Source organism: Pavona decussata, unplaced genomic scaffold (assembly GCF_977016875.1).
Source record: "Pavona decussata unplaced genomic scaffold, jaPavDecu1.1 SCAFFOLD_32, whole genome shotgun sequence".
NCBI classification, from domain to species: domain Eukaryota; kingdom Metazoa; phylum Cnidaria; class Anthozoa; order Scleractinia; family Agariciidae; genus Pavona; species Pavona decussata.
In genome coordinates, this window is record NW_028145455.1 from 855,431 (window position 1) to 881,301 (window position 25,871).

At 41.4% G+C, this 25,871-nt stretch overlaps 2 protein-coding genes across 2 annotated transcripts in view; one reads left to right on the plus strand and one right to left on the minus strand.

Moving 5' to 3' along the window:
* The window catches only part of LOC146484509 (uncharacterized), a 278,821-nt gene that overhangs the window by 128,035 nt on the left and 124,915 nt on the right, over nucleotides 1–25,871 (plus strand). The gene's annotated exons all lie outside the window — the stretch shown is intronic.
* Nucleotides 1–25,871, minus strand: part of LOC146484518 (uncharacterized) — a 115,980-nt gene that overhangs the window by 59,663 nt on the left and 30,446 nt on the right. The window contains exons 29-54 of the mRNA XM_085104485.1: nucleotides 25,318–25,866; nucleotides 24,328–24,888; nucleotides 23,061–23,612; nucleotides 22,194–22,685; nucleotides 21,030–21,587; nucleotides 19,860–20,411; nucleotides 18,913–19,241; nucleotides 18,409–18,637; nucleotides 17,476–18,024; nucleotides 16,593–17,150; nucleotides 15,460–16,011; nucleotides 14,390–14,944; nucleotides 13,165–13,716; nucleotides 11,939–12,487; nucleotides 11,200–11,751; nucleotides 10,287–10,850; nucleotides 9,051–9,614; nucleotides 7,878–8,432; nucleotides 7,002–7,311; nucleotides 5,889–6,142; nucleotides 5,295–5,300; nucleotides 4,713–5,252; nucleotides 3,626–4,002; nucleotides 2,592–2,778; nucleotides 1,442–1,990; nucleotides 144–695 (exon numbers count right to left, since the gene is read on the minus strand). Coding sequence (XP_084960611.1) covers nucleotides 144–695; nucleotides 1,442–1,990; nucleotides 2,592–2,778; nucleotides 3,626–4,002; nucleotides 4,713–5,252; nucleotides 5,295–5,300; nucleotides 5,889–6,142; nucleotides 7,002–7,311; nucleotides 7,878–8,432; nucleotides 9,051–9,614; nucleotides 10,287–10,850; nucleotides 11,200–11,751; nucleotides 11,939–12,487; nucleotides 13,165–13,716; nucleotides 14,390–14,944; nucleotides 15,460–16,011; nucleotides 16,593–17,150; nucleotides 17,476–18,024; nucleotides 18,409–18,637; nucleotides 18,913–19,241; nucleotides 19,860–20,411; nucleotides 21,030–21,587; nucleotides 22,194–22,685; nucleotides 23,061–23,612; nucleotides 24,328–24,888; nucleotides 25,318–25,866 — 12,147 coding nt within the window. The remainder of the gene's footprint in view (nucleotides 1–143; nucleotides 696–1,441; nucleotides 1,991–2,591; nucleotides 2,779–3,625; nucleotides 4,003–4,712; nucleotides 5,253–5,294; nucleotides 5,301–5,888; nucleotides 6,143–7,001; nucleotides 7,312–7,877; nucleotides 8,433–9,050; nucleotides 9,615–10,286; nucleotides 10,851–11,199; nucleotides 11,752–11,938; nucleotides 12,488–13,164; nucleotides 13,717–14,389; nucleotides 14,945–15,459; nucleotides 16,012–16,592; nucleotides 17,151–17,475; nucleotides 18,025–18,408; nucleotides 18,638–18,912; nucleotides 19,242–19,859; nucleotides 20,412–21,029; nucleotides 21,588–22,193; nucleotides 22,686–23,060; nucleotides 23,613–24,327; nucleotides 24,889–25,317; nucleotides 25,867–25,871) is intronic.

Consider the following 25,871-nt stretch of genomic DNA (forward strand, 5'->3'; position numbering starts at 1 on the left):
GCTGATGCTGATACTGAAAAGATTACATGAATCAAGCCTTAGAGAGTAGTCCCAGTGCCTACAGTTCTATGACAGCTCATATTAGCCAAGACAAATCGTTAGAATCCACTTTCCGTATCATGCCTTTCTGACCTGTTACTTACCTTTCAAGGCCTTGTCGATTATTTTATCTGGCCATGTTTCGGGTTCAGGAACTGGGCAGACAGCTATTTCAGCTTTGTGTTCAACTAACACGTCAATTTCATCCACGTCAACTCCAGGACCAACAACAGCTGGTACAATTGTAACATTCTTATTAAACAGCGGTTCCGTGGCTTCCTTGATGTCATTTCGGCTATTAGTGGATTTCTTGTCTATGAAAATAACCAGTATTTTCCTACTCCCTCGCCTGGGAGGGGCGTTTTGAAACCGGCTCTCCACTTCTTTCAATACAGTCTCGATGTTTGGGTCACCCACTGGGCGACTGAGTTGCTCCACAATTGTCCGCAATTCATCCTTTCCTCGGTCATCACCGAAGTCAACAATGACTGAAGAGGTGCTGCCAAATGTGATTATTGCATAGCGGATCTTGTCTGTTCCGTATTGTTTTATGATGGTGTCCAACGTGTCTTTCATCTTATCAAAGATGTCGTCAGCGTCTACAGCAGCAGCACTCAACGCGAAGGCCAGATCGATTTCAGGGATATCTCGAGTATCTGCAATAAAGAAAAGCGTTTTTCGAGAAGAATACAGTTCATTAGAATGGTGAATAATTAAAGCTCCATGTTGAGTATATAAAGGCGCATTCCTCGAGAGAAATATTGGGCCTGAAATCGGTACAAGTATTTGTAAAGACCAAACATTTTTTAGCATTTACTCAATTGAGTAATATCTTGGCATGGACTGGATATATAACAGGCAACTACATTTTATGGTGTACCGACCAGGGACCCGTTTCTCGAAAGTCCTGGTAAGTCACCGGGCCCGATAAGTCTCCTTACAGAAATCAATTTTTGTTAGCTTTGAATACTAAAATTTTAAAATCTTATAATTCTATGAAAACATTGGCCAAGTACCATGTCTGTAATCACTGTATAATCGACTTATCGGGCCCGGTAAGTTACCGAGACTTTCAAGAAACGGGCCCCTGGTCCGGCCACCAAAGCGTTGATGCATTTCTGTTGACACATAAAATAGCAGCCACGTGCCGGAGCAGCGTTTACATAGTGTTCTTAGGCTGTAGCGATAGTTTGGAACCCCCGTGTTTTCGGTGTTGGGGCCGAAAAACAAACAAAACAAAAACAGGTTAGGGTCAATCGAATAAATATAGGGTTTACACGAGCAAAAAGGCGGTACAGCTTACATTTAGGTAATACAGAAGGAACATTTATCAGTGTTCACGACGCCATATGACCTTTGAGCTGTTTTATAAACACCTTATCAGAGCAACACCATTCTTTACCTTTGTCAATATTTTTGATAATCTCCTCAGCCACCGAATCTGGGTTATCTGTTGTATTTGTGAGAATCGAAGTAGAAGTAACGGCATCTACTTCCCGCTTATCCACCTCATCTCCAATGCCAACGATAATCACTTTAACGCCATCGCCTTCCAAAAGTGTCGAGGAAGCCTTGACATCGATAATCTCGCTATCAGACTTTCTATCGACAAAAACCACGAGTACGTTCTTAGCAGCCGGTCTTTTCATGGCCGCATCTTTGAAAAGGCTTCTTGCTTTTTCTAGGGCTTTATCAAGGGATGTTTTGCCACTTGGTTTGTCGATTGAGTCAATGGTTCTTCTCTGATCTTCCGCTGACATTTTGTCATCGAAGTTAATGTGAACAACAGGAGGATCGCCAAACGAAAGGACACTGTAGTAAATGATTGCTGCTGGGTAGTTCTCCATTGTAGCCTTAATAATGTCCTGCATTTGCTGAAATGTTCTTTGCGAGTCCAATGAGTTGGCGCTGATTGCAAAACCAAGGTTGACCTCAATTAATAGAGCAGGATCTGAAACAAAAAAAGTACGCACAAAATGGTAGCTCCCCTTACTTATTTGGAAATGCGTTTGTTCCAACCCTCTGGTGAAGTTGGTGGGGATGTGGTTGTCTAGTGGTTAAAGCGTTGAATATTTCACCTTAACGGATGTCGTATGGGCTACCCATGACACTAACGCGATGTCACCCTTACTTTACAGCCAATAATTTAGTAGCAGTAATACCCCACCGTCGATGATATTCTATCTGCTTATTCACAGCTCAGCTGTTGCCATCCAACTACCTTTCTCGGCTGTTTCCGATTTAGACGATTAAGTCGCCATCCATTAACTGTCTACAAACAAAATGGATCTCTGTTTTCTAGAAAGAATATTCTGTTCAGGCGCATGTGCACTGCTAACCACTTTTATACATCTGTTATCTGCTTTGAATACAGCTGATAACAGTAAAAAATAAGCTGCTTGATTTATTTAAAATCTATCTAAGATCAATAATTTGCCTCTGCTTTCGACATCGGCAAATGGTCGATCTACTTGCCACTAACAGCGCGTGATGTTTTGCTTAATCTGTCCCAATTATTGATCATTATAAGAACAATGGCAATATCAAAGCACCTTTAATTGCCTTTTGGATTTGTTCATCGATACTGTCTGTCACTTCTTTGGGATTATCAGATGGTTTCACTGGTACAATGCGATCTTCGTCGTCGGTTACTGGTTTAACGTCCTCTTTTTTCACGTCACTTCCTACTATAACTGGAATGACTGTCACGCCCCGATACACAAGTTCCCTTGCTTTGGTCTAAAAAATAAAGAAAAACAGAACACTCCAAGTATTCGTAATTGTATAAATACGGATATAGCTAAGGATTTATATGACTAAGAAGTCTAATTGCTATATCAAATTATTTCCAGAATATTTCTGGAAATACTTGCAAACCATCCGATCACCTTCGACAAAGTTCGGATGATCTTTAGAAGTCGCCCAGAAATCTTGAGATAATTCAAACGCTCCCTTTAGGCGGCCTTCGAAAAATTCCGGGATATCTTCGAAAGTAATTGGCGGTCTTCAGAAATCTTTCAGTAGTTTTTGTCCCTACTAAAGTCGGAAAGTACCCAACAAGTGATGCCGTCGTTAGAGCCTGGCAAACTACTAAGGCAAACTCAATAGACGAAACAATGTCTCCTCGACAATCTTTCTAAGCTAAGCTATGTTCTTTGATCTGTTGGTGGTATCTAGTTTTAGTAGTAGTTTTCGCCCATATGGATGTGCCAGCGTGATGCTAAAATTGGTTACACGGGATCTCTTCAATAATTGTTTAGTTTTTGTGAAAAATGGTTCACTTTGGGTGAAATTTTATCTCGTATTTGTCAAGTCTTCGAAGAAAAAAATCCAGTGAGCAACAACTAAGTTGACCCACCACATTGAAGGCATTTAATACTCCCTACTTCCTAATACATGTTCCACCATTAACTAGGGGTGGGGTATTTTTGGCGGGTAAAGGGGTCACTGTCTAACTAACCCGAATATCGCATTAAAAATGACGGTACCCAACATTGTTGTCGCTCCTGGTGGCTCAGTTGGAAGACTAGCATTTAAAAGGTGCTTGTCCGGCCCATGGAAAGCACAAAGGCCCTATGACGCCTACCTTTACGCTACCAGTTTCGCTTGCTGATTTTTTGTCCACGATCACAATGAGAATCCTCTTTGCATGATTTCGTTTTGAGCCATTGAACAACGTCTCCGCTTTTTCTAGAGCCGCGTCGAGATTTGGCGAACTAGGCGTCGATATTAAACCATCATCGACGGCCTTCTTCAGCTCAGCAGGGTCTGTAACTTGGCTTGTAAACGGGACTTTAATAACAGCTGATGACCCAAATACCATGAAGCCATAACGCACTCGGCCGACTCTGTATCGATCGATCATTTCTTGTACCGTTTCTTTCACAAGTTTAAGGTTCTCTTGGGTCACACCTGATGCAACACTGATAGCAAAGCCAAGGTCTATTTCAGGTCCTTCTGGATCTGCATAAAGAGGATTTATTAAAACAAATGGATTGCTATCAAATAGAACAACTTAAAGCGATGAATCAAAGGTTGCAGCACCCATAATAGAGACTAATATATCTTGTGCAATGTGACATTCAAAATATATAATTCAGTAATATCTATAGGTGAAGACAGAACAACAAACAAGAAAGGCGATTGAAGCGACAGTCATATTATCTACAAGGGTAGAAAGGACGATAGTGATAACAATAATGAATGCATAAAGGAATGATGATGATGATGATGATGATGATGACGATGATGTCGACGACGATGATGATGATAGCAAAGTATCGTTTTGGCGAGGTTACATTAAATTAAACATTAGGGATCTTAAGCAACCACGACGACAACATCAACAAAATCGTATTGAGAAATATAATTCACGTTAATTCGAACTATCTTGAGAACATTCATTCCAATTCGTTCAACCTGTGCAACGTGGCTAAACTATTTCAAGAACTAAGCTGATAGGAACGGCTTCAGGTTAAGAAAGAGAAAAAACTCCCGCCGTGTGCTCACGGTCTTTGAACTAGAAACTTCACGTTGTTGTCTTGCAGAAAAATGGAAGAAATGTAGCAAGATTCATAACGCAAGTGCAAAACATTGCTATTTCATAAACCTTTTTTTTGGTGACCTTCTCCATCGTGTCTGCAGAATTGAAGTTCCAACAATAATTTCCTCACCTGTTAGCACAAGCACCATAATTTTCATGGCCAGTTCTTTTGGATCTTCTTCCGCAGTAGCCTCTGTCACATTATGGGGAGTGAAATCAGTCAACTCATTAGCATTAGCCTCTTGGCCAATAACAACACTGACAAGCAAAATGTCATCCTCCTTGAGACGATCGGCTTCATCCTTGAGGTCATCATAACTGCTGTCAGAGGCTCTATCAGAGATAACCACAATCACTTTGCGAGCGTTGGGTCTTCCACCGTCTTTAAAAAGTCTCCTGGCTTCTTTGAGTGCATTGTCAAGGTCGGGGATTCCAAACCTGGGGAAGAGCTTACTAACAGCACTTTCAAGATTCTTGTTCAAACTTTGTTGGATGGGGATTGTTTCTGTGTCACGTCCAAACACGACCACACCTACTCGAATCACGTCCATTGAGTAGGTGTCAAGGACTGCATTTATCGTCTCTTTCATTTGCTTGAAGTTGTTGAGCCACTTTTGTGACGTTGCAGTGATTGCAAATACGATGTCAGTTTCAGGGATGCGCTGCTCCTCTATAAATGCAAAAAAATACAGTTAGTGTCTCTGTGAGAAACCTACTACTGGACCCGCAAATAGTCTCATCTTTACTAACTAAAAAGCCTGTCAGGTGCGTTGATCGATTTAACAAGTAATAATTCAACGACCTAAAAGTCAGTTTAGCAACCTCTTACTTTTGACCGCTACGTTTTGGCCACATATTTTGGATTCTCCATTAACCCAAATTCAATAGTCTACGTCTTCAATACATTACTCTCTAAGGAAACAAATGCTTTGAACTTTACCCTAACGTTCATAGTCACGGCTTAAATTAACTTTAACGTTGACACGAAACTATAAGGAACAGTGGGGAAGTTTTCCAAGAATGTTTGTAGTACACCGACAATGTACAGTCGATGGTTAAGTTAACTATGAGTCCAAAGTTGCAGTGTTAAGATTAAACTCCAGGTCAAATATGACTGAGGTCGGCAACAGTCATGCCAGCCATTACGAGCGGCAATGATTCGGTAAAACAATTACCGAGTGTCAGTCGAAGAAGAGAGAGTTAGAATTCTGGACTGAAATTAAAGTGTGTTATTATTGGGTGATTAGAAGTTAAAAAATAAAGCGAAACCAGTGCTGAAACGATTAGGCAGCGATTGGCAACTTACCACCAAAGCTCTTCTCCATGATCTTCTTTGCAAGTTCCTCTGGTAAAATGTCTTTCGATTCTTCAATAAGATCGTCTTTATGAGCAGTTATTTTCTCTAATTCTGAAGGATCTGCTTCATCACCAATCGCCACTGGAACGATAATCACATCTTCTCCATACAACTCCTTGGCAGCTTGCAACTTTTTCATATCATCTGCATCACCAATAGACTCGTCATCTACCAACACTACTAGCACTCTCTTAACTCCAGGTCTGCATTAGAACAAACAAAACAGTTAAAATGTAGTGTTTAACCAGGAAATAAACAATTCATGAAAAAACCCTTCGTTTACCCTCGGCAGTGTTTATAGCACCAGTGCTAGTGGGGCCGAGCATTAAACTTCACTAAGAAATACTTCAAGGATGGCAATACACAGCTCCACGTACGGCTTTCGGGTCGAAGAGGTGACTGGGGGCTATGACATGCTGATGAGGTCTAACAAGGACAGCTGCCTATGGCTTCCACTACCTGGGTAATATTGCTGTGCACATGCGTAGAGGACTGTCCATGTGTAGTGTGACCCTGGAATTTCACGACAAGTGAAAACGCCAGTGACGGATCTAGAGAAGGGGTCCAGTACTCCATCTAATTCTCAAAGAAAACAGAGCCTGGAAGGCCAAATCTTTTTAAATCAAGCTGAAACGTGTTCACCCCGGGTCCGCGAGAACCAACCTTACACGAAGCTTTGGATCCCCCATTGAACACGATCGTTTTATATGCGACAAAGCCGATAAGAGGCGTTTGCCATAAAGGTTAACTAGTTTACTGGTACAAAAGTCGACAATCGTCCGAGTTTCTCATATATACAAGCATTTATAGTCGTCAGAAAAATTTGTACGTTTCTTAATTGACAAAGTTATGGAAGTGGTTTCTCAGCATAGCAGAAGTTTGAAACCATTAACGTTTAGAAACAAATTCGACAATACAGAATTCTCGTGTTCAAATTGTCTTTTTTAACAAGAACAAATTTATTGGAAAAGCTTAAAGTAGATGTAATAACTTATCTTGGTTTCTAGCATGCTTTTACAAAACACAAACGTGTCGAACGTACGCAACTATACAATTTGTTACCTTTTAGGCACTTCATCAAATACTTTTTTTGCTTCTTGCAAGGCCACATCAATTCTTGGACCACCGCTGGGTTGGCGAATGCTGTTAATATAGGATATTAGGGTCTCTGAATCCTGGTTTTGGTTTCTGAAACTGATGACAGTCTGCGCTTGATTTCCAAACACAATGGCTAAGAGGTGCAGTTTGACGACGCCATACTTGTTGATGATCTCAGCTATGGTGTCTCTCATTAACTTGGAAGTTAAACTGGAATCTGAACTTGTTGCACTAAATGCAAAACAGAGCTCAATTTCTGGCGTGGGTTTAAGACCTGAAATATAAAAACGTGACATATAAAATACCGTCAAGTTGTGAATGGACGCCCTGGGCTTACATTCGTTCAAAGGCGTTTTTATAAGGAACTTATTTACACGCCGGGGGGGCTTACCTTAGAGGTAACTTTGCGCTTGAAATTCCTTAGACTTTCCAAGCACACAATCGGCTTATATTTGGAGGCGGGGGGAAGAAAGGAGTATTTTCTGGAGTATTTTAGCCTCTGAGATTTAGGGGGCTTAAATGTCCTGAAATTTGTTTTTTTTTTTTGGGGGGGGGGGGGGAGGGGGGGAGGAGTTTCCATCGTGAACGATCTAGACTTAACTTTAGAGACGGACAAGGGCTGAGAGGTCACCCTTAAAAACTCACAATTTTCCGATAGCTTTTAAAGTCTCAAAATTGTAAAGAGCGAAGCAAAGGGCACCAAAGAGAAAAGCTCCTCAACGTTTTATACTTGACTGAACAAAGACCACAAAATCAAAAATTCAACCACACACGTCCTGGTTTCTTGTATCTTTGAATGCAGGGATTATAAAACAACAACAAACAATTTCTGAGACCTACCTTCTTTTAACACGTTGTCAATCTTTTTGACAACTTCCTTGGGATTTTCACTGCTATTTGTAGAAATGACACTTTCTTTGTTCGGAGTGACAAGTTCGCACGTCTCAGGAACATAACTCATATTCAAAACAACAGCGACAATCTGAATGCCTTCATCTTCCATTTCCCTGGCGACTTTAGCGGCAGCAGACCCTCCCGTGTCTCCAGTTGGCTCTGCGTCAGTGAAAATAACAACAACCTTCTTAGCGTGTGGTCGGCTGCCAGACCCATTTGCGAACAGCTTCTTAGCCTCTGCTAGAGCGAGATCCATCCTTGAACTGATGCCTGCTCTCGGAAGGATGTTCCTTATGACTCCTTTAATTTCACTATCCGAAGAGTACTTGGTCTGGAAAGTGCTGATTGTTTTCACTCCAGAGTTGTAAGTAAGAAAGCTATAGCCTGTTTCACTAATAGGATGCTTGTCCAGGAACTCAAGACTTATTTTCGTGAACATTGGTATGTTTTGTGTTCCAACCGAGACTGCCATGACAACGTCAACCTCTTCTCCTTTCAGGGCTGTAAAACAAAAGGTTATATTTTTTTCTTTCAACTTGTCTCACAATTTTGTTGCGACACAAATTGCACGAACCGTTGCCTAGTGTAACATGCCCTGAAATGAACATGACCCGCACTTTTTTGTTGCAGCAACCATTGCGAAAGGTAGAAGTTGGTTCTACTTCATGCAACAGTGACTGCACAAAAAAAAGGCAAGACATATTCATTTCAGGGCATGTTAAACTACCCAACGTTCCGTGCAACTTGTGTCACAAAGGTGCAACGAAATTGCGAGACAAGTTGCAAGAAAAATTGCCTGGTGAAACAGTGCCTTTAAAATCCCTCTTTAAGCGATATACTTTCCTTCCGAAAAAAGTGTTTCGAAAGTTTCGAAAGTTTGAGATGACATTTGGCTAACGAATTTCTGAGGCGGTTAAGGCCTCCCCAACAGATATTAAACTGAAGCTACCCGTTGGGTACCTCTGTCTTGAAGTACTACTTTCTCGAACAAATGTTTCGTTCAGTTCCCTTGAGTATTCGAGCGGTAGCAAACCTTTATTAGGATGAAATATCGTGAACAATAGTTACGGCTAATAGCTGCTCAAGTGAAAACATGACCGTCTTCCATATTACATTTACCTTTAAATACTTTGTTCATAATCTTGGTTTTCAAGTCCGTCAGGTCAACATCGGTGCTGGCGTTCACCATGTTTCTTTTCTCAGAGGTCGTCGCCTCAAGTTCAGCATGGTCGACCTCATCACCTATTGCAACTGGGATAACTTTAATTCCGCCTTCTTCCAAAAGCTTTGCACTATCCTTGATATCATCCAACTCGCTGATGGACTTCTTATCCATGATCACCACAAGTACTTTTCTTGCATTTGGACGTTCTTTTGCGTTGTCAAACAGTTCTTTTCCTTTCTTAAGAGCTCCGCCTAAAGCAGGAAGCTCGTTAGGCCCAGATAGGCCACTGATAAAGGCTTTGAGGTCTTTATCGCTAGGAAAGTCATCTTCAAAACTAATTTGAACTGACGCGCTTGTTCCAAACACAACGACTCCATAGCGCAGTTTATTCATGGAGTAACTGTCAACGATTGCTTTTATCACTTCCTTGGTCTTTTCAAAGTTGTCGTCTGCTTCCACTGATGCAGCGCTAATTGCAAAAGCAAGATCTACCTCTGGAATTGTTGGAAGATTCAGGTCTGTGGGAAAATTGGGAAACAATAATAAGGAGAACGAAAAGGACATGGTGTGTTGCATAAAGACATTCAAAAGGTTCTCTAGTACATGACCTCAAAATGTTTCAATCGTTTAACCTTAGCTGGACAGGTTTCCAACAGCTGGACTCCATTGAATTATGTCTGAAAGGAATCAGAAAAACTACGAACCCAATTTGAAATGCCTTATGAAGAACACCCAGAATTTAGAACAGGCAATGACTGGTAAAAGAGCAGCCAGTCAGCATTCTTAAATTCCAATTTGATTTGAAGAATGTCCCCAATAAGTGCTCTGCGCTAAATACATTGGCACTGAAATATGTATATATTTCATATTTGGATAACTACAACAATCGGCTACAATTTTGGAAAAAATAGTCATCTTGTTTTATCAGCAGGCTTTTTGTCGCACAACAATCGCCGAAAGAACAGAAGAAACAAGAAATCTTTACCGTATAGATGGAATAATACGGTAGGTTCATGAGTTGCAAATCGGTTACCAAAGAAACGCTTATAGATCTCCCCCTCCCCCTTGCCAAGAAAACTGTTAACATCCTCGAGAAGAGAACGTGACAGCTGTCCAGGGCAAAAAAAAGTGAAGCATAGACAATGAATGCAACTCTTGATATTCAATAAATAGAGGTAACTGTTACTTACTTTCTCTAACTTTGTCCATAATTTTCTTTCCAAGGCTTTCCGGGTTCTCTTTCGTTGGTACTTCGACGATGTTTTTCTTATATGGAGTAGTCTTCTCAAGTTCTTCGCGATTTACTTGGCTGCCAATGCCAACCGGGATGACCTTCACTTCCGAGTCTTCCAATGCGATGGCAGATTTCAAGACGTCTTCTTCAGTACTACCAGAACTGTTATCCACGATAATTACCAGAATCTTCTTGGCATTAATGCGAGCACCAGGTGCTTCAAATGCCTTCTTTGCTTCAGCAAGTGCTAGATCCAAGTCAGGTGTACCAGCAACAGCTGATAGGCTCTCAAGCTTCTCAATCAGTGCTTCTTCATCTGGGAATGTGTCTTGAAAGTCGACAATTGTTCGTGTTTCTGCTCCATAGGAGACAACAGTGTAATGTATGTTCTCAGCTCCATGTGTTGACACAATGGACTGGATGGTATCTTTCATTAACTGCAGGGTGTCCTCTGCTTCTGTTGAGGAGGTACTGACTGCAAAGACTATGTCAATGTCCTCTCGGTCGAGTGGATCTGATACTATCAGAATAAAAAAATTCATTATTTTACATCATATTAGGTCAGATATTATTGCTCGTATCAAGCTCTTGTGATATCTAACTGGGTTTTAACAATGGCAATTTTTAGGTTTAGAACTCATTCATTAGCTCTCAGAGAGAACTTACTATTCAAGCAAATCCCGGAAATTACGAACTGAAAATCGACTAAAACGTGTAGAGAGGAATGCAGCAAATACAACGTTTCGATGTCATTATGTTATCATTTTCAAGCTTATCCAGAGGCAACACTTAACTTTAAGCTAATTTATTGTAACAAAAAATTTGCCAAGATGCGCGAAACCTTTTCTCATAAAAAAAAACACACTTACCCTTCAAGATTGTTTGAATTATCTGCTCCCCGGTCTCTCCTGGACCCTCGTCAGTGGTAGTGTTCAACGAATCACCGTCTGTAGGCGTAAGACCTTCCAAGTCTTTTTGATCAACATCATCTCCAACTGCAACGGTTATTATCGTCACGAGCTCGTCAGTTAAGTCATTGGCAATGCCCTTTGCAGCCTCCTTATCTCCTGATGAATTATCGTCTGTGATCACTACCAATACTTTCCTTGCAGCTGGTCTTACACCGTCGTCTTCAATAAACAGTTGTTTGGCTTTATGCAGTGCTTTATCCAATGCCGAATCCCCGGGAACGTCTGGTGCCGATCTCATCAGATTCACCAGCTGGTCCGGGTCTGTGACTCCGTCAGAAAATTTCAGAACCACCGAGGGTTCATCTCCATATTGAACAACTGCATAGTGGATCAGGTTTGTACTGTAATTCTGCATAATATCCATGATGACGTCTTTCATGTATGAAAAGCTGTTGGAGGCTTGAGCACTCACAAGAAACATCAAGTCTATCTTTGGAAGCCACATTCTCTCTGTGCAAAAGAAAAAGTAGACAAGTAAGGACCTCTTTCAGCTAGAGAGTATTTTCACTGTTGATTACGAGAGGCGAAATTTGCTTCTACAGCATATGTTTTTCACGAAACTGGGAAACATTTGAGTAAGTCTGGCCATTCTCTTAGCCTCCTCATAAAATGCAATTTTCTTACAGCCAGTACTTACTTTTAAGCATTAAGTCCACTATCTTGTCTGCAAGGTCGTCAACGTCATCGTCCTTGCTTGCCTCAATTACGTTTTCCTTGTCTGGAGTTGTAACCCTCAGCTGCGGTAGATAAACTTCAACACCTATTCCGACAGGAATCACCTCGATCTCTTCTTCTTCGAGTTCTCTAGCATTGCTCTTTATTTCCCATGGCTTGCTGTCAGATCGATCATCACATATAATAACAAGCACTTTCTTCGCGTGTGGTCGCGCCTCTGCAAATACTGTCTTCGCTAATGACAGTGCTTGATCCAGGTCTGGTGTCCCGCTGTTTGGCGTTAAGTTGTCAATGAGTTGCTTCAGGTCGTTCAGATCTGTGATCTTTTCATCAAAGTTAAGCCTGACTGATGCCACATCTCCAAACACAATGATTGCAGGGCGTATGCTGTCAACTCCATGCTTTTCAAAGATGGATTTTATCACTTGTTTCATAACGAAGAAAGTCTGCTGGGAATCACTTGCAGTGGCACTGATGGCAAACACAACATCTACATCTTGAATAGGTTTCGCTGAAAGAAAAAAGGAGAATGGCAAAAGTCATTGCTTAACATTTGTATTGCATTTGGTTCAATCTTTACTAACGGTGCTTTGTATTCATTTAGCGGACAATTCGAAGTATTTCACTTTAATGTACTAGATGACTATACCTTCACCATGATTAACATGTAATTGGCCATTATACTTATATTTTACCGCCAGTTAGGCCTCATTAAAACCGGCAAAATGTACCAAATCATTACCAATGAAAAGCAAATAGGGAGGGCACTTTTGGTAAGGTGCGGTTAGATTTGGCTCGTAATCGTATTACAAGCCAATATATTGATGTTGAAAAGCCCCTCCCCGCCCTCCCCGTTGAAGAAATATGCTATATAATGTTATCAATTATTTATAATTATTTATAATTATTTATTTATGAATTATTATTTGTTACGAATTATTTATGAATTATGCTATATAATGCTATGAATTATTTAGCTATCCAGACAAATTGCTCCGCATGTTTATTTTTTCTTATCATGAAAATATATTGTATTTCATTCGAATAAGTGCGAATAAAATTGAATTGAATTGAATTAACTCAACAAGGAGCTTCGCTTGACAAGGGCCGAAAACTGAAAGTGAGTAACACGAAAGCGAACAGAAAGAGCGTCTTCCTGTGCAAATCGCATAATTTCGCTTAAGTTACCTTGTCTTATTTTGTCCATTATGTGTTCCCTTATCTTTCCTGGTTCATCAGTGTTTGAACAGTGTTTGACGTTTTTCTTAGATCCAGAAGCGATGGCCAATTCCGCAGAATCTGCTTCACTACCAATAGCAACAGCAAACACACGAATGTCTTTATCATCGAGATAATCTGCTGCAAGTTTTATTTCCCTTGGACTACTGCCTGACTTGACGTCTGTGATAACAACCAACACTTTGTCGGCGTTGGGGCGACCGGGGATCAGCAGCTGCTCACCAAGCTGAAGAGACTTGGCGAGGTCCGGCGTACTACGAGGCAAACGAATAGCTTCAACGCGTTGCTTCACATCGGGTTTTAAGCTGTCTTTCAGGCTGAGCTCAATCTTGGGTGTGCTACCATACGAAATGATGCCATACTGCAGTCTGTGCATAGCATACTTGTCAATGAACGATTTTATCACGTCCTTCAGATGCACCGTGTTTGCGGCTGCGTCACCTGAGCCAGCTGAGATGATGAAACCTAGATCAACCTCAGGAACTCTTGGTTCGTCGATAACTAAAATAAAAAAGGCAATTTATGGGTTAAGCAAAAGGACAACAACAAATTCATCGCACCAATGGCACTTACGAAAGGTTTGGTTTAGAGTGTTGACGATATTTGAACATGATCATTCTCTTTGTTTTTTGTAGAATGCGTGCTGGCCTTCAAATTAATGCTGCAAAATTGTTTTCAGGGATTCCCAGAAATGACGTCTTCTTGACATTGAGGTTATGTCTGCGTGCTATTACTGCTGTTACGTTATGAAGTGTCCCAATAATTTTTGATCTGCCACGTTATCAGTTAGAAAACGCGTACATGTCTAAAAGGTTATTTTAATATGCGGCAGGCTTTACTAAAAACATTGTCAGCAGCATCAGCATGAATACGGAGTGGATAAGTCTCCAGTCTATACCATGGCCTGGATAATTATGTTTCATTAACTTGAAAGTAATCATATGACCCTGATTATAGATCCTGGGAACCAATTTGCTCCCACTGCAACTTCTCACGTAGCTATATCTCTCTTTTTTAACGTTGCTTTTGGCCTCGTTTGCTGCAGTGTTGTTAATCTGGGCCCTCTATAATTGGCTCACACTACTGAAGATACAGTTGTACTTAATTGAACTGAACTGCTCATTTATAATAAGGAAGCTAATAGAATAAAATTGGATTAACAAACTGCACTTACGCTCCTTCATTTTTTCGGTAATCTCTTCAGCCAATTTACCAGGATCCCCTGTCTTAGACACCTCCACAGTTGTTTTCTTTAGAGGAGTAACTAATTGAAGTTGTGCATCGTCCACACTGTTTCCAACCGCAACAGGAATGACCCAATACTCTGATTCAATCAGTGGCTTTGCTGCCTCAATCAGACCATCCTTATCATTTGCAGACTTGTTGTCCACGAAAACCACCAAGAATTTCTTTGCATCTGGTCTGGCACCAGCTTCTTGAAACATCTTCTTTGCCTCTGAAAACATCATCTCTAAATTGGGTCTACCAGAACTTGGAGTAACAGAGTCTATGACCTTCTTTAAATCCTCTGGGGACTGTTCGCCTGCAAAGGGGGTTAATATAGTCGGGCGATCAGCAAATGTCATCACGCTGTAGTGCAAATTTGTTGCTCCGTAGGTGTCTATAAAGGACTTAATGGAATTCTGTATGAGTTTGATAGTTGTTGAGGTGTCTTGAGATGTGGCACTGATTGCAAAACCAACGTCAATGTTTGTTCCCTTCAGCGGATCTGAAAGAGAAGTGAGTAATGTATTAAGTGGTGATTGATATAGAGTAATTGTCTTCTTCCCTCTAAATTTCTTAATAAAGTAATTGGGCAGGTTAGACCCTGCCACCTGGTATTGATATCTAGAGCCCACTGGCACAAAAAAATTGCCAGTCTGGAAACACCTGGCAAAGCTGCTCTTGAGCAGGAAATGGCAAAAGCCGACCTATAGTGGAGTCACCGTCAACGAAAAACTTCTGATAGGAAAAGAAGGGGTTTAAAAGCGAACACCTAGAATTTGTTATTTTGCAGCAAATATTACCAATAATGCGAGGCCAAGTTGGTGCATATCCGCATCGAGACTTTCGCATCTGTTACTTCATTGATCGTCGCATACGGTCTTGACGAAGAAGGTAGTGTTTTATAACAATATCCTCTTTACCCCATTCTAGATAGAGACGTTTGGTAAACATTCAATTAAACTTTCAATGTTTAAATTTCCTAGTTATTTAATAAGTTACCACTGGCAGCCCTAGTACCTGTTCTATCGATGATTTTTTCTCCAACATTTTCAGGGTTTTCTCTAGTGGTTGTGTTTATCACATTATCAGGATGCGAAGATATGTTTTTGAGACTGCCGTGATCCACCTCATCTCCTATTGCAACTGTAATGATCTTAACTCCACTATCCTTCAACTCCATGGCAGTCTTCATGGCCTCTACATCATCGCCACTTGATTTCGTGTCCACCATCAAGACTAGAACCTTTTGAGCATCATAACGAACTCCTCTCCCTTCAAACAGCACAACTGCTGCTTCCAGAGCTTTATCTATAGCAGGACCACCCGTTACGGCTGGCAAGGAGTCAATAAACGATTTCAGCCTGTTCGGAGAGCTGATTCGGGTACTGAAGGGAAGCTTAATGCTGGCATCATCATCAAAAGTGATGAGTCCATAGTGAATCTTATCTGTGCCATGCTTGTCAGCAATGCCTTTGACAATGTTTTTCATCTGCTGAAGCGTGTTCGAGGCATCACTTGATGCGGAACCAATAGCGAATCCGAGATCAATCTTGGGAACCCTTGTTGGTTCTGAAATGAAATAGTAAATACATGTGACCCATGAACTTATTTGGAACTTAGATCCATATCTTTTGCAAAGAATATGTGCTGCAATTACTGTGGGTGTGCGAAATACCTTGACTTTCACATGCTAGTATGCTGCGATCAATCACAGGGGAGTTCAAACCACAATCCAGACGGATAATTACCATTACGGTCTACAATTTTACAACCCCCCCCCCCCCCCCCCTTCCCTCCATCCTCTCCCTTACTTATTGGACTACCCTCTCGATAAAACAGGAGTCCACAAGTAATTCTAGTGTCACGTTTCTTGCTCCTGTTTTGCCTCTCCCCTCCTGAAGAACATCAATTTCATCAAAAAACATAACTTTCTTTCTACACTTTAAGTAAACATATATTATCCATTATTTATCTGTAAGGTTACATTTTCTACGATGACCATTAAAGATAGGAAATTCCAGGCTAGGAATTATAGTCTAGCAATTGTCAGTGACCGATTCTTAATTTAAAACTATTTGGATTGGTAGTTTTAGGTTAGGGTGCTATTTCTAGTATACATTTTCTGTCTAAGCCAAGTAATTGTCTTATACCTGTTAACGCCTTTATGATTATCTCACGCGCCAATCTCCAAGGTTCTTCGTCTTTCTTTGCCTTTATAAGATCATCTCTGAAAGGAGTGATTTTCATCAGCTCGTCAGGATCTGCCTCATTTCTAATGGCTACTGGAATCACACGTACTTTCCTTTCATCCAGGAGTCTGGCACCTGTCTTGATTGTCTCATCAGAAGAGGTCGACTTTTTATCCGTCAAGACAACCAGCACTTGCTTTGCCCCAGGACGAGCATTAGGTCCCTGGAAAATCTTTAAAGCTTCTTGTAGCGTCTTATTGATTTGAGGATCACGATTTTGCTTGGGTAGTTTTTGAATGTATGTTCTGAGGTCTTTAATACTGTCAAAGGAGGATTCTCCCAGTTGGACAACAATGGATCCATAGGCAATGACACCATACTGAACATTGCCATTTGCAAATCCTATGTCATTCATGATTTTCCGAATACTGTCCTTCATCAGCGTGAAACTGGCAACCGCATCTGCCGAATTGGCACTGATAGCAAGCACAAGGTCCATTTGAGGAAATGCTGGCGTTTCTTTGGGAGAAAACAAAGAATTTATAGTATTGACTTGAAAGTAAAAAAAACTAAATCCAAACACTATTATCATAGACTTGTACGAACAGTGGCGTCCATTTATCTCTCCTACTGGGTATGTTTGGGACGAATACTTTTCTCTTAAATAAAAAAAGACGTTTATACCTGGAGAGGTGAGCACGAGTTGGTCCAGGTGAACAGTTATTTGAATTTGACTAATTTTTTAATGGAGTTTCTCCGTAGCAGGTATTTTTTTTAGTTGACATTTAAAAGTAAAATGAATTGGGAACGCTGAAATCCACGAAGTGATGATTATTCAAATTACCTTTCAAAACCTTATCCATGATGGTCTTCTTAAGATCACTGGGCAGCACACTCTTTTGCTCTTCAACTATGTTGTCTTTTGAAGTCAATATCTCGAGCTCCTTCGGATCAGCCTGTTTTCCAATGGCAACAGCAACAATCTTAACATCTTTGTCTTGCAAGGGCTGTGCTGCCTCACTGACTTGAGATGGTGTTTGGCCTGATGCTAAATCTGTGATCACAACCAACACCTTCCTGGCATGGGAACGACCATCGGGCGCCGAGAACAATCTTTCAGCTGCTTTAAACATTTCGTCCAAAGCAGCACCGCTTCTCTTCGGAATAACAGCGAGGAGTTGAAGGAGATCATCGACTCTGGTAAGGTCACTGAATTGTATCTTGATGCTCGCAGTATCTCCGAAGACAATCAACCCGTACCTGATTTTGCCTAGTCCGTATTCTTTGATTACTTCTGCTATAGTATCTTTCATCAGTTGGAAAGTTTCGACGGCATCCAACGAGCTTGCTGCTATGGCAAATCCAAGGTCGATTTCCGGTATTGGAAGCTTACCTGGCGAAAGACGACGAAACGTACGATCAAGCATTTAATTTCAGAATAGTTTTGAACCAGTGATGGCAATTCTTAGAAGAGTGTCATCGTCTGGGTGCAAATTAGCTTGGTTGCAAGTGATTTAATACTTAACCAAACCAATAACCAATTGACTAAGCCAAGAAAAACGAACAGATCAGACGAGAAGAAAAGAACAGAGGAGATGGAAATAGATACACTGGTATGGACTAATCACTTTATCAACTTACCAGAACTGATCAATCAGAATATCGATCAGAGTATAATTTATTGCGCTTAGTTATAACAATGACCAGCAGCCGTAATAGCAAAGCGTTAGCACAGACAGGTTGAGCTAAGAGACCTCATATAAATCATGAAACGTACCCTTTACAACCTTGTCCATTATCTCGTCTCCTACTTCTTCAGGGTCAGCTTTGTTCTCAGTTTCGATGAGGTCACCATCTGATGGTATCTCTTTCATCTTCTTAGAATCCACCTCCTTCCCGACAGCCACTCCGATAACTAAGATGCCAGCTGTCTCCAACGGTGTGACCGCTGCTCTGATGTCCTCTGGGCTCTTCTCAGATGATTTGTCTGTAATGATGACTAAAACCTTGAAGACAACAAACAAAGCAAAACAGCTGGCATAAATTCGGCATCCATATGAAGGCCCTCAATTTCTATGCGGGTGGAAATGAAACGTTTGTTTGCCATAATTCACAATCGCAAACAAGATGAAGAAGAAGAAGAAGAAGAAGAAGAAGAAGAAAAGGCATCCCTACAAGAAACACTTGTTTCAATAATTGATTTAAAGTGTATATGTTTCACTATTCCATCTCATCCTTTTTGCAATCGCCAATAAGTAAGCAGTGGGAAATACAACATTACCTTAGCTGCATTGAGCCTGATGAATGGACTTTCAAACTGTTCTTTCGCTGCCTCCAATGCCTTGTCAAGGGAGGGAACTCCCGAAACTGAAGGAATACTGTCAACAGCTTTTATCAACTCAGCATCCGATTTGAAAATGTCACCAAACATGACTTGAGGTGAAGCCGAATCACCATACACTATGACACTGTATTCCAGTCTTTCTCTACCATACTTCGTGATGATCGACTTTATGATGTCTTTTATGAATCCTTGTGTTTCGTTGGCGTTAAGTCCTGTGGCGGAGACTACAAATGCTATGTTCGTCTCTGGAATCCTAAGAGTGCCGTCTGTAAGGAAAGAACCCCAAGATGACTATCGTTTAAATGGAGATATTACAAAGTTAAAAGTGCATACTAGCGAAGAAGGGGTCCCGCAACACCACCTGAGTTAGGAGTTATTCTAGAAGAACAGCAAAGACAACGTCGCCCTTTACGCCAGCCAACGCTGTAAGGTTGAGTGAATTAGTGAGTGTGTGCATGCGTCTGGGGGTACAACAGTGTCTGTGTGCCTGCGTGCGTGCGTGGCCAAGAAAACCGTGAAAGGTCCTATACCTCACTCCTATTATCTAAGGCAGATTGATCAGTTAGTTGATACGACACGAGTGGTTTTCAATTGAGTGTCGACAGTAATCTTACCTTTGCTTTGGGTTTGCTTTACTGGGCTCTGTGGCTAGTTGACGAAGCTCGCTACACTCTTCTCAACCAATGAGAAGCAAAACAAAAACCAATCGTCACTTGCTGTCGCACGCGTTTTCCCGCGTTTGGCGCCACTTGCTTGTTTTCTGATTCTCATTGGCCCATTACGCTAATTGCGTTTGTTTTGATTGGCCAGAGAAATTACTTTTGTTTTGGTTGTACAACACTCAGTTGAATACCGCTCCAAACAGAATTTCAAAGTATACTTACTGATCACTTTCTCCATGATCTCTTCACCAAGGTCATCTGGATTTTCATCCTTAGCAGCTGCTACGACGTTTTCTTTAACGGTGATTATCTTAAATTCTGTTGGGTTAACCTGATCACCAACTGCTACAGGAATAATTTTCACTGCCATCTGCTCCAAAGGCTTAGTTGCATCAATACCGATATCTTCGCTAAGAAGAGAACTCTTGTCAGTCATGATAACCAACGCTCTGTCGGTATCTGGACGGTCACCAGCTTCCGCGAACATTTTAGCAGCTGTCTCCAGAGCCTTGTCTAGGGCAGATTGACCAACCAATGGAGTGAGTGCCGTCAACTGTTCTTTTATCTTGTTAGCATAAGTGTTGTTTTTGAGGTCAAACACAATGGTAGCACCGTCACCATAGACAAGAAGGCCATAACGAATATTGCTCGAGTCATATTTATGGACTAGCGAGTCAACTGCGCTTGTCATGAGTTGCAATGTGTTGTCAGTATCAGTACTTGTTGGCGAGATAGCAAACAGAAGGTCCAACTTGGGCACATTCAGTGGACGATCTAAAACAGATCAATTGTTTCTTAATAATTTTTTTATCTAAATATTGGAATTTCGCCGCTGTTAAGAAGGCGTCTTAGGGAGACCAAGCTTGGGATTTCTAACCTCTGGTATAAGAGAATCAGTTGACATAGAAATGAAATGGTAAAATATGCCAGTATGAAAATTCGACCATTGTCTTACGCACCCATACTGGATAAAAGTGGAACGTCATCTTCATTACGTTCACTATTTGGCCTAAGCAAAAAACCAATACGGTCATTCTCTTATATGAGCCCGTCATTCCGACCAACCCTACAATAGGACCAAATTTTAATTTTTATGACCAATAGGCAACAACATTAGCTCAGTTCCACTGTTGTAGGGTATTGCGCAAAATTTATGGAAGGGCTACGATCACAGCTGTATTAATCGAAACATTTGTTGCGAACTCTTTGCTTGCGTTCTGGACTGTCGTTCTCTTAAAATGACAAAAAATATTTTGTTTCCGTTCTCCGTAGTAACACCAAAATGTCTCCAGTAGTTAATCTATAAATATATCTGCTCTGAAAAGATGTCAGTTCGGCAAAAACCCTATCTCTGAGTACTGTTTTTGAGCTATCAACAATGAGACAAAATACCTGTAAGAACTAAGACCATTACATCTTTGGAAAGTTTGTTGGGCTGGACAGATTTTGTAACGGGCAAAACGTCTCTTTTATCCGTTGCTATAGTTTCCAGCTCCGTTTGGTCTACTCCATCTCCAATTGCCACAGCAATGACACGAATTCGCCTTCGCTCCAGGGGTTTGGCCTTTGCCATAATTTCTCCTTCTTCAAGCCCTGATGCACTGTCTGTTATCACGACAAGGACTTTTTTGGCATTGGGCCTAGTGACGTTTTCGTCAAAAGTTTCAAGCGCTTCCTTTAAAGCTTTGTCCAACGCTGAGCCACCAGTGATTGGATTCAGAGAAGTTATGAATCTCTCCAACTGTGCAGGATCTGAAATGCCAGAATCGAAGCCTAGCACCTGCCTGGCCTGTGATCCGAACACAATGATACTATAGCGGATCTTGCCGATACCGTAGTTGTCGTTGATATCTTTTATGGTTTCTGTCATCAGAGCGAAGGTGGTGTTAGCTTCAGCAGCTGTAGCGCTGATGGCAAAACAAAGATCGATCTCTGGTGTTTCTAACACAGCTGGAAATAAAAAGATTAATAATCAACACTCATTAAAAGGAGGCCCGTTGGTCTCGTACCTCGCTAGTGGGTTGACCTAACACTCGCGGACACATTCCGTGCGAGACTTAACCATGTTGAAAACCAATACAATCTTGCGAACATGCGACCTTTTTCTAAATTCTGTGAAAAGCCCGATCTTGTCGACCACCGTGAAGAGATTCGAGTGATAGTACTGAGAAGCGGGAGGGGAGAGGGGAGTTGAATTGTTAATGTATGAATGTAGCGGTGGGATATTTAAGTCGAATGTCTTTACGGTGGTCAAGTTACCTTATCAACTATGTTAAATAATTGATAAGACCAAACATTTTTTTCGTTCCCCCACCAAGGCAGCACCATAATTTCTTTTAGAAACTAACCGTCTTATCTATCTGTCTTTATTAAACGGATTCCTTGCGAGATACTTGGGGTAACCGTAGAGTGGGATGCAACCAACGATCCGTTGCTGTATAGACTGTTACCAGGCTATACACAAAGAAAGAAGAAGGGCATCGTAATTAATGCCACAGCAGGGACATAGTATAACTGTGGGTAATGCAACTGAAAGAAACAGGTTTAAGGACTTACCAGCTAAAACTTTCTCCATTACTTTATCGGCCACTTCTTTTGCTTCAGCGTTATTTGGAACTATAAATTCTACAACAGGGATGCCTCCTTTTTCGATTGCCTCGATGGATTTTTCTACCTCTTGAGGATTTACGGGTACAGCACCATCCGAGATGAGGACCACCACTGTTTTTGCTGTTGGACGGGTCCCTGAATCTTTGATGACCCGCAAGGCTTCCTCCAGGGCAGCCTTGGTGTCGGGCCGACCTGGCATTTTTTGTATCCTCTCAATAACATATTTCAAACCTTCACGGGTGGAAAAGTATGGTTGAAAGTCAAAGATCGTTTTTGAAAGGGTCCCATACACAATGACGCTATAACGCAACTTGTTCGTCCCATAAGTATCGGTAATGATTTTCACTGCATCCCTCATTCGCTGAAAGATGTCTTCCGCATCTCCGGCTGTAGCTGTTAGCGCAAACACCAAATCGATCTCTGGTACTTTAGGACGTTCTGTAAAAAGCAGAGAAATGTTCTACATATGTACAGGTACAATGCTCGAGGAGGTACAATGGTACAATGGTCAACTGGTTACGGCGTGGAAATGAATGCCAATGCTATAATGTTATGATTATCACACAAACAAATGCTGTGCTGACTGACTGACTGACTGACTGACTGACTGACTGACTGACTGACTGACTGACTGACTGACTGACTGACTGACTGACTGACTGACTGACTGACTGGCTGACTGACTGACTAAATAACACATCATTCCCAAATGCTGTTCTCGTTTATTAAAAAGGGTAACATACGACGAGATAATACAAGAACTTTACATGACAAGATAAGGACTACATAGTGCATAGTACGATATATACACACCTTTCAAAACCTTGACCATAATGTCTGTTCCTAGTTGCTCTGGATCGTCTATTTTGGCAGTTGTAATTACATCACTGATATTTGGTGTGATCTCCGCGAGTTGTTTTCTATCAACTTCGATACCAATTCCTACGGGAATGACCTTGACGGCCATATCCTCTAGCATCTTCGCTTCCAGTATAGCATCATTAAGAGAAGCAAAATTTTTGTCTATGATGACAACAAGAACTTTGTGCGCATCATCTCGTGCTCCCGGCGATTTAAACACTTCCCCGGAAAGTTTGAGCGCTTTGTCCAAGGCAGGACCTCCTGACAAGCGAGGGAGCTTAGTGAACATGTTTCTGAGTTGTTCTGTTGTGGTGTAAGAATCAAACTCGACAATCGCCACGGCGTCGCTCCCAGCGAAAACCATGGCATAGTGTATGTTGTTTGTGCCGTATTTGTCTATGATGGAAGTGATAGTTTCTTTCGTCTTTTGGAACACGTCATCAGCAGTTGAGGACACTGCGCTTATTACAAACACGAGGTCGACTTTGGGGACAACAGGTGGAACTAAAGGTAAAAGAAAAATACGTCTTTTATGAGACAATACTACATTTATTGATAAAAATTGGAAATAAAATAGAGAATAGGCATCTCAGTCTACTAACTTAAAGGGAACATTTTGGGGCTTCTAAGACCGAGGGGTTACGACGTCGTCTCATGTTCTTCATATAAGATTATTAAAGGTATAGCAATGAAATCGTGTGTTGTGGATGTGTAAGGAAAAAATTGTTTAATTCAGAGCTCATGCTAAGTTATATTTAAGTCATTTGACATGAAACTACGCCATGATATTCTAACTTTGCCTTTTCAGTTGACTTAGTGCCTTTTCATGACGTCAGAAAACCGAAGAAATAGAATCACAAGCACTTAAAATTAGTAAAGTGTTTCAAGGATCAAAAACGTAAAATTGACTGCTTTTAAATGGAGAATTAACAGAAAACGTTAAGTATCCGGTCGAAAGTACCTGCCAAAACATGGTGTTCGTAAATAATTCCATACGCAATAATATGTCTAATATGTGATTCCAGAAGATTACTAGATGAATTTCATCTCAAGTACCAAGGTTTAATAGTTTGTTTTGGTTTTTTGCTCAGTTGTACACAAGATAAATCCATCGCAAAAAGATTTCCTTTACTCTTTATACTGTGTTCGTGGCCATGTATCGATGTTGTGGGGCGGAATAAAATGTAAAATAATCAATATTAAACGTTGCTTTGCTAACCTGGTTGGAAAACCTTCTTCATTAATGTCTTGGTCAGAGCCTCTGGTTCTTCATCCACCGATGCTGTGATGACGTTGTCATTGTCTCCGGTAATGTTTACCATCTCATCTGCATCCGCAGCTCCACCGATTGCCAGAACTATGATTTTGACCTTCATCTCTGTCAGTGGCCCAGCAGCAGCCCTGATCTCTTCCTCAGCGGAATCCCCATTCATGTCTGTCATCACCACGAGTACCTTGGAAGCATTAGAACGGACCCCTGGACCCTTAAACGCTCTTGTTGCCTCCTCCAGGGCCACATGAGGGGATGACGGAGGTTTCCTTAGTGGCATGAAGTTCACAAAGTTCTGCAGCTGTTTGGGATCTACCTTTTCGCTTGTGAAGCTGTACTTGGTAGAGGCATCAGATCCAAACTGAATCAAACAATAACGTATATCCCGAGTGCCGTAGCCTTCAATGACGTTATTAATCACGTCTTTCATCAGCTGGAAGGTTTGAGGTGACTGGGCCGAGGTCGCACTCAAAGCAAACGCAAGGTCAACAGGTGGTTTCCTTTGTGTCTCTGAAAAGATGTTAAAATAAACAGAGCTGTTGGCACAATAGGACAGCTTTGAGATTAATTTACTGAACTAACAGAATGGATGCTCTTTTGGGTGCGGCTGTGGCTACCACTTGCTATGAAAGTAGCCTCAGTCTACTACATTAGCGAGTCAGTTATGCGAATAACTCGACCACTGTTCCCGGTTAAACCACTATAAACGATTGTTACACGCACCTCGACAAGAGCAGGGGATGGGCACGACACTTTCACTATCTAAACTGGAAGACGGAAGAGCGGAAAACACATGCAAACAAGTCGACATGGGTTTTAATTAGTTAAATAATTGGTGCGAGCTTTTCAACGTAGCGTAGACTGGCGTAGACTAGTAATGCAAAAACATTACTTCCATAAAACAGTTGAAAACCACAAGAAAAGCCTATAACACCATACCATTTATTTTTGCCATGATCATCTCCATTAGATTTTTCGGGTCCTCTTCCACATCAACAGTTATAACATTATCCTCATTGTCTGTTGCTCCGTCAAGCTCATTGGTACTAACTTGGTTTCCAATGCCAACTGGGATAACCACAATTCCAGATTCCTGCAAAGGCTTCGCAGCTTTCTTTATGACATCTTCGCTCGCTCCAGAAGCTTTGTCCGTGATGACCACAAGGACATGGGTGGCATCCTTACGAACTCCGCTGTCTTCAAAGGCCTCCTTAGCAGCTGACAAGGCTGCTGAAATATTCGATCCACCCGTGACTGGAAGCATAGCCTGGATGGCAGCCTTTAGGTCTTCAATGCTGGGGTACGTCTCACTGAATTTTATGTTGACGTTAGCTCTATCTGAGTATGGAATCAAACTGAATCGCAAGCTGCCCATGCCATACTTGTCGATAATAAGCTCAATGGTGTCCTTCATCAACTGGTATGTTTTATTTGCTGATATTCCCGTGGCACTAAGAGCAAAAGCGATGTCGATAGCCGGGAACTTGGCTACA